The sequence below is a fragment of the Eupeodes corollae genome, chromosome 3, assembly GCF_945859685.1.
Source record: "Eupeodes corollae chromosome 3, idEupCoro1.1, whole genome shotgun sequence".
In the NCBI taxonomy this organism is placed as follows: Eukaryota; Metazoa; Arthropoda; class Insecta; order Diptera; family Syrphidae; genus Eupeodes; species Eupeodes corollae.
Window position 1 is genome coordinate 34,319,675 of NC_079149.1, and position 12,358 is coordinate 34,332,032.

At 33.7% G+C, this 12,358-nt stretch overlaps 1 protein-coding gene across 9 annotated transcripts in view; it reads right to left on the bottom strand.

The window, feature by feature from the left end:
- Window positions 1-577: 577 nt before the first annotated feature.
- Window positions 578-12,358, bottom strand: part of LOC129951552 (bromodomain adjacent to zinc finger domain protein 2B) — a 126,510-nt gene continuing 114,729 nt past the window's right edge. For 7 of the 9 annotated variants that reach the window (XM_056063767.1, XM_056063766.1, XM_056063765.1 and 4 more), the window contains 5 exons: window positions 7,962-8,614; window positions 7,566-7,883; window positions 6,606-7,497; window positions 6,310-6,431; window positions 578-2,068 (listed from right to left, as the gene is read on the bottom strand). In XM_056063767.1, coding sequence (XP_055919742.1) covers window positions 1,909-2,068; window positions 6,310-6,431; window positions 6,606-7,497; window positions 7,566-7,883; window positions 7,962-8,614 — 2,145 coding nt within the window. In that variant the 3' untranslated portion in view covers window positions 578-1,908. Of the gene's footprint in view, window positions 2,069-6,309; window positions 6,432-6,605; window positions 7,498-7,565; window positions 7,884-7,961; window positions 8,615-12,358 lie in introns of those variants that run through there. The other 2 variants (XM_056063770.1, XM_056063771.1) reach the window with 2 other exon arrangements.

The window sequence follows — 12,358 nt, forward strand, 5'->3', positions numbered from 1 at the left end:
TAGCAAATTTGCTTAAATACAAACAGTGGTTAAACCCAAACGGAAATCCAATTGGTGTATCCCAGCCCAATTTACTTCCAAATACATCAACAACCCGGAAAAATAACATGAAACTGAAGAGCGTGCTTTCTTTTTATAATTAATTGTGCTTTTTCAAAACTTCTTACTCCACCTTCTTCATCATTATTCACTATCGCTACTCGTGTTGTAATACACTTTAACACTTATCATTTTAATTACTTATTTATTTACCAATAATTAAATAAAACCGCATTTGTTAAACATTGAACAATGATTTTTTTATGTCGGTCATTGATAAGTTCCACCTTTCATATCTTTCTAATAATTTGTCGCAATTTTTTTCAGTTGAGGTCTTATTCACGAAATTATTTTCTTTTGCCTTTTATACTCGCTTAAGAGTTTTCCGCGAGGGACTTTTGGGCACAGGAACATTAAAAATTAGCAAATCCATATTTTAAATATAACTTAAACCTCTATTTTGTTGATGGCAAAAATTACATATTTGTGCATTGAGGTCATCTCATCGCCAACAAAAATACTAAATTAAACAATTTAGTTCTAGTTTTTCATAGTTTCAGTATTGTATTTACGAATATATTTCTTGCATATCGAACATCGTTTTTTGTTTTCTTAACGTTATGAGTTTTTTAAGTGTATATAATATTTTTGTGTATATATATATTTTTGTTTTTATTTATTATTTCAAAGAATTATTAACTTAAAAACTAGAACAATGCATGGAAAATAAATTAGGAAAAAAAGAAAAACTATATACGAAAAAAAACAATCTCGATACACATGAAGAAAATTATACACTCCTATATTTTTATATTATATAGACATAAAGTTATTATATTATTCTAAAAATACCAATTATACATATAAAATATATATTTATAAATATTTAATACACATAAGTAAAAAAATAAAAACGTAAATGAAGAAGAAAAAGGACTGACATATAAACTAGATTATCATTTAAAAAGGATAGTAAACCAAAAATATATATATCTGCTTTTGCCAAGCAAATTTCCTTAACTATAAGTACGTTTCTATTTTTCTGTTAAGAAAATTAAAATGCGCACAATGATGATAAATATGATGTCATGTTAAAAAAAATTAAAAATTAAATCAAAATAAAATAATTTAGCGACAATATCATTAAAAGCGAAAGTGAACTCCGCAATAGAAGACATTTTCTTTTTGTTGATAGCTTAAGAAAAACCGCTCTTGCTCGTATGCTTTTGTTTTTTAGATTATTATTGTTCTCTTGTATATTATAAAAAAAGTAGATGTTAACAAAAGCAAAACAAAGATAAAAAATACTGTCAAGTAAAATCTCTAAAAAGTTTGTACAAAAATTTGTTTCAAAAATGTTTCATCTGCTTTCTTCGGGATTGAGAGTGTGTGTGAACTAAAATTATAGGAAAAATATTCATTTTGTGTAGCGAAGCATTAAGCTCTTTATAAAAAGAAATACATCAATAATTACTATTTTATAAAAAAGAAAATTAAGTTTTTAAACTTTAAATATAAGAAATATAAACTATTTACAGAACGGAAGTTGGTTCTAAACAATAAAAATATATATTTAAAAAAATGTGTAAGACTAAATCCTTTTCCATACGAATTGGAATACTTTTGTTTTTGTTTTTTTTTTTTTTCTTTTTGTATTTTATTATTATTTTATAATTTGTTTGCCTTGCTTTACATTTTATAATTGTATTTTATTTCTTTAATTTTTGTTTTTTTTTTTTTAATTATAACTAAGATTTCTTTTAATGCTATTTCTAGATCAATTTTTTTTTTAATATTTGTGTGTGATTTTTTTATAAATACTATTTAAGCTTTCTAATCATTCGAATACTTTAGGTGATGCATTTGATATCATGAATGTTTGTTATCAGTCAGTTCAGCCCATCGGACTTCGAAGAATTTTCTCATGCCGTGTCCTGCTTTGCCGACAGGTGAGTCATCTTCGTTAAACATTTCGCAATTGTCAAAGATTTGCCGCACATCTACGCAGAAATCTTCGCGGGTTTTATAACTGAAATAAAAATAAAAGACATAAAGGTGAGAATTTGAAAAGAAAATTTGTATTGAAATGATACAGGCTTTTAAAAAGAATGCAATCTTTTGGGAATGCAATCATTATAAATCATTTATTGAATTCAAAAGATTGGGACTTCAAATTGTGCAATCACTAATCATTTGCACTAAAAGACTGCAACCATTTTTTCTACAATCATTTGCAATGAATGGATTACAATCATTTGAGATTTCATGCATTTGTTACTTCACTTGAAGTTTTTTCATTCACTTGAAGGCTTTGCATTCACTTTAAGTATTTGCATCCCTTTGTAAGTCTTTGGATTCATTTGAAGTTTTTACGTTCACTTAATGGGCAGGTTCAGACAACATAAGGGACTTCATTTGCATTTAACTGCATTCTCTGAACGTACATTTTTCAAGTGTCATAAACTCCAAACTCGGAACTTAACTTCGCGAGAGTTAATTGTCTACAAAACACTCCTAGGCATGCTACAATTCCATCTCTACTTGTATTTCGTATTTTAAGGATAGATAGATATAGATTTTATTGAATTAAAGTAAAATTTACATTATATATCAAAAATGTTAACAAAAATAATTATAGAATGGCTATTTCCGTCTGCCGAATTGAAAATAAAACACAATGAATGTAAAAAGCTCTCAATATAATTACTTTTAAATATTAAAAAAAAGTATTTATAATCTTTTAGCTATAAACAGTTCAGGATGGATTACAAATAATTTAAAAAACAATGAATAGAAACACAATCAAAAATGTACATTCATTATTTAGCACTTCTATATCTAAGCGCAGTTTTGCAAAATTCGTAAAGATTGACAACATCCATTTCATTCGATAAACTTATCACTTGATCTTCCGATAGAAAGTCTTTTCTGAATACATTCCTTCTGATTTTTCTGAGAATAAGACATTTTCCCAAGAAGTGGACAATATCCTCTCTTTCTGATAGGCTGCACATATTACATTCTAGGGGTAAATCAGGTATTAGTTCACTACGTAGTTTGACCATCATAGAAATCACACGGACATTATTAGAATCCTTAAAATAGTTGTTTATCTGCTGCAAGTTGTTCTGTACAAGGAATTAATCGCATCAGCAATATATTCAGCTCTACGTTTCTTATCAACCTTTAAAATGACTTCATCCAAGATGTTTTTAGCGGTTGTTAAATCCTCGATGGGTAAATTAAATTAATTTGACATTCCTCAGCAAGATCTTACCACTTTCGATACCAACTGCTTTGATCTTATATGGCTTTTATGGCCACTTTTTTCACGACCCGTGAATCATTCATTTTAAAAACGTTAAGCAAGAAGTCCGCTTGCAACTTCAATGTTTTTATAAACAAAGGAGAGACACCCGATTCCAGCATTATTACGTAGTTTGGCGTATTTTTCGGCAAATTAAATATTCTTTTTATAAAGTGCGTTAGGAGTTTTTCAACCAAATTGTACTTTCTACATCCCCATACCTGCGATCAATATAAAAGTATGCTCTCAGCTACTGCTTCAAATACTTATAACTTGCTACTATGTGCTATACACTTATTTATGAAGATTGTTTCCATGCCATGTTAATAGCACTTTTCGCCTTAACCAATTTCTCGTTCAACTGTTTTTCCATATTGAAATTATTTGTAACAGTAATGCCAAGGTATTTGTATTCTCGCACACATTCAATATTTTCGCGATTATAGCTCCATTTTTCATTTGATGCATTACGTCCACTTAAACTTTTAACAACAATAACCTTGGATTTATCTATATCTACTATTAAATTCCATAGCTGACAATACTTGTAAACCCTGTTAATCATGAGTTGCAGTGTTTCCGGTGATTGCTCAAACATGACTATATCATCTGCAAACAGAAGTGCCTTAATCCTTATCCTTGCGAAATCCACTCCACCCGGTAGATATTCTAAAATGTCATCAATGAATAATGAAAACAAAGAAGGGCTTAATGTACAACCTTGTCTCACTCCCGATGAGGTTTCAAACCAGTCTGAGAGTTCTTCACCTGTCTACACAACCGCCCTTGTTCCGCTATATAGGTACTCAAGAACGCGACCAAACTTCAATGATATTCCAAGACTATACAGCTTATAGAATATTGCACCTCTATCGATTGTATCAAAAGGTGCTTTAAAATCGATAAAAAATACATACAGCTTTTTCCTTTGATTCAAGAAATTCTCTGCTAAGCTCCTGAATATAAAAACATTATCTATTGCTGAATACCCTGGTATAAATCCAGCCTGGAACTCCTTCAGCAAGTTTCCGGTCTCAATCCAACTAACAAGACGCTTATGCATCATCGTTGTCAATATCTTGTATGATGCATTTAAAAAGGAAATCCCTCTGTAGTTAGCTGCATCAAATAACGGCCCTTTTTTGTTGATTGGATAAATAATAGCATCTCGAAATTCATCTGGCGACAATTCTCACTCCAAAACTGTATTAAAAGGTTTAATAAGGTGCTCTTTGAGCATGACAGTCCCATATTTAAAAAATTCCACTGGAATACCATTCGATCCGGCTGCTTTTCCATCTTTAAGCTTCTTCAACGTTTCTTCCAACTCGCTAAATGTAAATGCACAGTCCAGAGGGTCGACTACGAATTCAAGTGCGGCATATTGCCACTTGAAAGCATTACATTTGAAGACAGTTTTGTGGGGATAGTAAAACGTTTTCCATTCAGCTCCCTAGCCAGTTTCCAAAGAATCAGCGGAGCTTTTACAAGATGCTAATCGGTCTTTTCAGCGTATAACTTTTATTTAGTCTAACAAAGCTCTATAAACTTCTTATTGGCCTCTATATAAAAACCCTTAAACAATCCTTGGGTGGAGTAACGGAAGATCCTCAACCACGCAAATAATGTTTTACGAGCTTTTAGACATTCTTCGTCACACCAGAATTCTTTTTTTCTATTTTCTTTCTTTTAGTTGAGTCCTTCTTGAGGGTATGAGGCTTTCACAATCCGTTCTTAGAGAGAAAAGTCCTCTATTAGAAGGGATTTGAGTTGCAAGTCTAGAGATCGCCGATACTCCTGAGCTTTAGCCTCTTTCCATTTCAGTTTGAGCAGGAGCCGCATTAACGTTATTTCCTCATCATGCTTAGTTTGAAGTTGTATTGTAACAACAACAATAAGGTGGTCTGAATATGATACTTCACTAACCTCAAAATCTTTTACGAACGGTTCCCAACCTACTCCTATGATAGCATAATCGACCACTGATGTCCTTGGCCGCCCACAAATTTTAAATGTTTTTTACTAGTGTTATTTTGGCAGACGGCTTTAATACTAAACATTGTAATTCCTACTACTAACGACACTATTGAACCCAGGGGCTTACACTGCATTATCGACGTTGATTGTTTGTAAGCTTGCTGTCATCTGAACCTTGTCATTGCACTATTTCAAAATATTGTTGATCATACTTAAGCCATCAGCATCGTCACACGTCAAGCAGTTGTTATTATCCAGATAATAAGTCTTATTTTCAATTAAAAGTGTTCGTCCACGAAGTACGACTTTGATGTTATGGTTGTTAGAATTTGTTTTTGTTTTTATCTTACTTTTATCGTTACTTATTCCTTTCAAATTAGACAAGGCAGAAAATAAATAAACCACAAAGTAATAAAGTTCAGCTTTCAGTTAATTGAAAAATCATGATTAGCTGTCATTTTGGCATAAGTGGACTTGACTTGATAGTTAGGGAGAATTTTCTTAACTAATGGCAGCTGGCGAATCAGATACTAAAAACTTGCCATACTTTCAAGTCCCTTGTCTTCTCCACCTGCCCAATGTCTTTGCATTCTTCTTCAAATTTATATTTCAATCTTTTGGTGTCAGACACCGAAAATTGGTGTGCGAGGTGTATGGGCCACTTTAGAATACTTTGGGTTAAGACATTTCACTTAAGAATGCAAAGACTTCAAGTGAGTTTGATTGGAAAAAAATCATTACAGTCTCTTTAAGGTAAAATTATTATTGATTGCAAAATTTGTAGTCTCAATATTTATGTTAATTGAATGAATGCAATCTTTACATTGAAGTCATAAAAGATTGCATTCCCAGACGATTGCATTCTTTTACAAGCTTGAAATGGAATAGAAATGTGTGTAGTTAGTTATTTAACCTGAAATACAACTTTAAAAAGACTTTAGAGTTGTGTTAGGCCTATAACAAAATAAAACAAAACAAAAACTTACCTTAAATCTTGAAGACGTTTTTTGATTGTTGATAGATCCATTGGAATTTTAATTATTTTACGATACGTTGGGAATTGCTTTGTATTCACAGGTAACAAAAATGGCCAAGAGTCTTCGTGTAACTGTAATTTTAGAAAAAATATAATCCATTTCACAATTTCTCCTGATTTTAAAATTTAATTTATTTTACATGCAGCAAAAAGATACAAAATAATTTAAAAGATAAATAATTCACCACATTATATTATTATAAATATATATTTGTTTATATGGAGAAAATTTATTTGAAAACTCACCTCCATTTCACCTAAAACAGTTTTGCAAACGGCTAAATCCTTCATTAGCTTCTTGGTGGCATGTTTTTCCTTTTTTTCTTGTTTTAGTTTCTCTTTAGCCTCATTTATGACTTGTTGTTGATTTGTCTGTTGCTGTGGTTGTTGTTGTTGTTGTGGTGGTTGTTGTTGTGGTTGTTGGAGTTGTTGTTGCTGCTGTTGTTGTTGTTGTTGCTGCTGCTGTTGGAGCTGTTGAATTTGTTGTGGGGGGACTATTGGAGTCGCTTGCACCTGTTGGGGTGGTGATGGTACCATTTGTGGAGGTTGTGGTGCTGGTGGTTGTGCTATTGGTTGTTGAATTTGATGCGATTGAATTTGCGCTGGAGGCGGTAATGCTGGTGGAGGTTGATGAATTTGTTGCGGCTGTGGTTGTTGCTGTGGCTGTTGTTGTTGCTGTTGTTGAAGTTGCAATTGTGGAAGCTGTTGATGTTGAAGTTGATTCTGGAGCTGTTGTTGTTGTTGAGCTTGCTGGTGCTGCTGCTGTTGTGCTAGTTGAAGTTGTTGCAGTTGGAGCTGTTGAGACATCACTGGTGGTTGTGGAATAATCATAGATAGTTGATTGCTCTGATTGCCAATATGTTGCGGAGATAATGCATGTACCATTTGTTGTTGCATGGGTGCCATATTCGGCATTGGATTGGGTTGTGCAGGACATAGACCAACACCAACGCCAATGCCAACGCCGCCGATAGCAACACCAACTCCCAGCTGTGTTGCTTCCATACTTATATCTACATAGTCGTTATTGATGGCCATCGGCGTTGATGGACGTGTCATTTGGGTTTGGAAACGAGAAGCATCTACCGAATTGTTGTGATGTTCATCGAAGGACGTCGATGCTACTGAGTGTGCAGGACTAAAATAAAGTTTGATTTTTTCGGATAACGAAAACAAAAAAGAAAACAAATAAAACATTGAACTCACCTTAAAGGCGCTACAATGGAATTCATCGATTCATCGTGCGAAGAGTTCAATGACTGCGATGAATTGTGCTGCTTTAGTTCCTTGTTGGCAGGCTTTTTACTAGGGCGTTTCTTCGGTGGCGGTGCCTTGGATATGCAGCCGTGGCAATACCACTTGCCGCGTGGCACCTTCAACAGGGGCGGTATGTAGCAATCGTGATGATATGCACGTGGACACAATTCACAGTAAATCATTTTACCCACTGGAGGAGGCCGATGACCGCCACAAACGATACATTTGCGTTCATTTGTCGCCTTATTTACACATTCATAGCAGTACCTTAAGTAAAAAAAAGGTAGAAACACAAACAAATAGAATACGAAGGCCATTTAAACAAGAGTGATTTCACAATCTTACCAATCTCCTTCAGGGATATTGTCCATTTTGGGCTTAAAGCAATATGTATGATAGCCCTTATCGCAACCATCACATAACAGCAATTTATCCTCATTCTCGCCAGATGTGCAGAACTGGCAATTCTGTAAGTAATTGTTTTGGGAAATTGTAGTACGTTTTGTGCTTGGTGTTGTGGTTGTTGTTGTAGTAGTAGTAGTTGGTGTACTAGTTTCAGTGAATAACATCTTCGTGATTTTGTGGTTAGTAGCAGAGGTAGTAGGAGGAGTAGTAGTAGAACACAACATCATATTATACGAATTTACTTCTTCTTCACCTTCACCTTGACCTTGACCATGACCTTGATTTTGATCTTGACCTTGATCATCTATCGTCGTTTCACTCATCATTGATTGGTCAAGTTTGTTTTTGGTAGATTTGTTAGCCTTGGAATTTGGTGACTTTGTTTTGGATTTACTTTTCGAAGACTTTTTTGATTTTTTCGACGACGACGAGGAGGAGGAGGATGAGGACTTTTTGTCAGCTTTTTTGTTTGGTGTTGTTGTCGTACTACTCTCCTTATTGTTAGGGGTGCTAGTGGTAGTGGGCTTACAACTTTCACCGTTTTTATTCGACTTTGATTTCGATTTTGATTTTTTCTTTTTACTTTTATTAAGCTAACATTTTGTTTTGTATAATTTGTTATAGTTTAATATTTTAAGACAGTTAAATGGATTTTTTGTTTTTAATTTAATTTCAATTTGTTTTGTTTAATTTTATGTTATTCAAAGCCACAAGAAGCGTTAACAGAAACAGAAAAGAAGTACCACATACACCAAAGATATAGAAAAATATGAAAAAAACACCATTTATGTATTAAAGTATAAGTAAGTTAATTTTGTTTTTAAAATTTTTAATTGTTTTTTTTTTATCGAATTTTTGTGTGTTTTATGTGTAAGAGTGTTTTTTTTTGTTTGTTTTTTAAATTTTAGCGTGCAGAAAATACATAAACGTTTATCATGTAGAATTATTAAATGTTTCATTTGATACGTATTTCGTTTTTTTTTTATTATTATTATTATTTATTTAAGGATATCAGCAGGCAGGCAATTATATAATTTATTTTTTGTATAGCCACGTTAACATTTATAATATTATATATTTTATCCAAATAAATTTTACATTAAATGCGGAAAAGAAAGAAAATAAAAAAGAAAAAATGTAATTAGTCAAAACATAGGAATCAGTATTAATTAAAAATTAAAGTAAAATACGTATAAAACAAACTTAATGCTATAAGTGCACAACAACAAAAACAAAAAACTATTTTATGAAACAAAAAATCAACTAAGAAAGTGTGTGGAGTTACTAAATATATAAATAAATTGTGCTTGAATAATATAAGTTAGTAAGACAGAAAATTGAAAATGTGCATTAAAATAGGGAAGGTTTTAAAGAAAAATTATTATTAATTGAAGTATCAGTCAACTGATTCATATTTTAATATTTTTGTATGAAATATAAGCAACTAAAATATTGGCCCCCACGACGAATATAACTATACTGAATCAGAAGTCCAAAACAAATGAATCAGAAGTCCAAAACAATTGCTAAGCTGCCAAATTATTCAAAGCATGACTTGGTTCAGAGTATTCACCCACTTATCTCTGAGTCGCTCCAGCTACAGAGGCATTAGTCTCCTGAAAATCACATCCAAGATACCTTCTGGTGTATTATGTGAACGTCTGAATCTTTTCGTCAACAACCAGATAGGTGCATATCAGTGGGGCTTCAGACCATGAAAGTCCATAGTTAAGGCATCCCTGTAAATCTTAATCCTTTGCGTAGAATGATGATTGAGAATACACGTTACGCCATCAAGATAGGAAAAGATTTTCGCGATGCTTTAAATCTTAAGAAAGGTTTTAGGTAAGACACTTTGTGCGACTTTTTCAACATTGTTCTTGAAAGAATTGTGCAAAACGCAATAGTCAAAACTACATTACACTCTACTCAGCACATAAATGTACAGAGTAGAAAACACAGCACCTTGAGCGACTAGACTATGTAAGGTGATAACAACACAAGACATTCAAACAAGACATAAGGACAGAAGAGAAAGAATAACAAATAGAAAGAACACATGACAACAGCACGCGATAGGTTTCGAGACGGTCTTCCATCTGTCTACTAATTACGCTCACTGATGCTTGATTTCGGTGATCGATAGGAACCGAAGCTTTATCAGTGACTAGGACGTTGCCTCGTCAAAACTAATATTCCAAAAGGTCTGTCCAATTACTCGGATACGTCGATGATATTGACATAATTGGAAGGCCAAGAAGTGATGCCAGTGGCGCGTTTTTGAGCATTTAGTAGGAATTTGAATGACGACGTATTGGGCAAAACATCAATGTCTTTCTAAATACTTTGACAGTGAGAGCTTTTTCCATTTCGATATTTTGACAGTAAGTAAAGAAATAATTTTGGATTAATCGTTTACAACAAAATTGAATTGAATCAGTAATTGAAGCGCAGGTGACTCGGCATCGTTATAGATTTGGGTCTTGAGCGAACAATTGTTATCGTTTCTAACAAATAACATTGCTGAATCTAGGTTTTGAGAAGTTCACGTTCGAAAGTGAACGAAAAGTGAACGTTTGGAGCAGATTGTAGATTGGTGGCATCAATTAATCACTTTACTTTACAAATGAGGCTGAGAACAACGTGTCATTCATTAGAGGGTTAGAGAAAATCGATCTTTTGAACACAAAATTCTTAAATTCTATTTTCAGTTGTGTTGACGATATTGGGGGGAAGGGGTGGGTTAATACAAATGTTCGTTTCTCGAATATTGCGAACGTTAAAAATGCTCAAAATTTTCCATCCTAATTACTTGCTACCGAGAAAACTCCAGGAAATAGCGGTGTAATTGTATAGAAATTTTCTTAAAGGGATATGTATTTCCAGGCAGATTCCCGAACAAGGAAAAAATTCGGTGGGAACAAAAAAATTCCGAGAGAAATACAATTGAACTCTGTAATGCGTTTCGAAAGCAAATATTTTCGAAAACGAATATTTTGTACTCTCTATTTCTAATGCGGATAAGAAATCTAGTACTTACGGAATGAAAAATCCGCATTCGGATTTTTCGTACCTGGGGCCCTACTCTGTAATGCGTTTCGAAAGCCGTACCTGGTAATGCGTTTCCGAATGCCTTGAGCGTTCGAAAACGAAAATTTTGTTTCTTCACCAAGACAGATAACGAATTCCAATTTGAAGGTCGTTTTTAAAGGACACATGAGGAAAATTGTGTTAGGTTGTGTGAAATATTCCCATTTGATGGTTTCGGACTGTAGCTCACTCAGTGCTTGGATGATATTAACCTGACCTTAACTGCTGAAATTGTTTCCAGACTATTTGCATAAGATCAGACCTTCATCCCCAAACAAAAATTAAAATTGCTGCTCCAAGTCGGCTAATTAATAGGGCCTATCGTAAATCTTCCTGGGGCCCTACACTGTAATACTTTTCAAAAGCCAATCCGATTCGATTCGTTTATGAATTTGTACTCTGAGAAGATATAACGACGAACTGTACGGGCTGTACAGCGACACTGACCTAGTTAGTAGAATTAAAGTCCAACGGCTTAGATAGCTAGGTCATGTAGATCGGATGGACATCAACGCTCCAGCACGGAAGGTCTTCGAATCCAATCCCGAGGGACGGCGCAGTAGAGGAAGGCCGCGACACAGGTGGCGCACCCAGGTGGGAGAGAACCTCAACCAACTTGGTGTGCGAAACTGGAGACAGCTAGCTAGGTACCGAGCTGGCTGAGCAGGAAATGAAGACAGGCGACTTTAATATGCTTCATATTTTCAGAAAATGAGCTCTGGAAAAACTCAAAGAAAATGAAATGTTATATCGTTTCAGTGACAGAAAGTTGGCAGAAAAATATGTCAGCCAATTTCTGGTTCAATAATATATGTAATTTGGCTGACGAGCAACCCGAAGAGTCAATCAAAAACAAGGGTAATGTGTGGTTTATGTTTTTTTTTGGAATTATTGGCCAGTATTTCTTTATTATGATACATATAAGAATGTTACCGTCAATGCTAACCGTAATTGCGCTTTGTTAACGGACTTCCTTAAATCCAACAAAACGACGTCATACAGAGCGTTAAACTCTAAGCCAGCTACGATAGACAATTTAAAAGCCAAAATTACTTGCGAGATACTTGTGCATCGCCTATGTTCGAACGAGATGCCAAATTTTGACCTTGCAAATTGACCTTGATTTCTTGCTTTAACCGATAGTAAAAAATTTTAAGTTAACTTCAAATGTTTACTTTACATTATAAAACAAACCATATGAGTAATCGCCCTTTAGTTCTTTATGGCATTAGAGAAAAATATTGGAT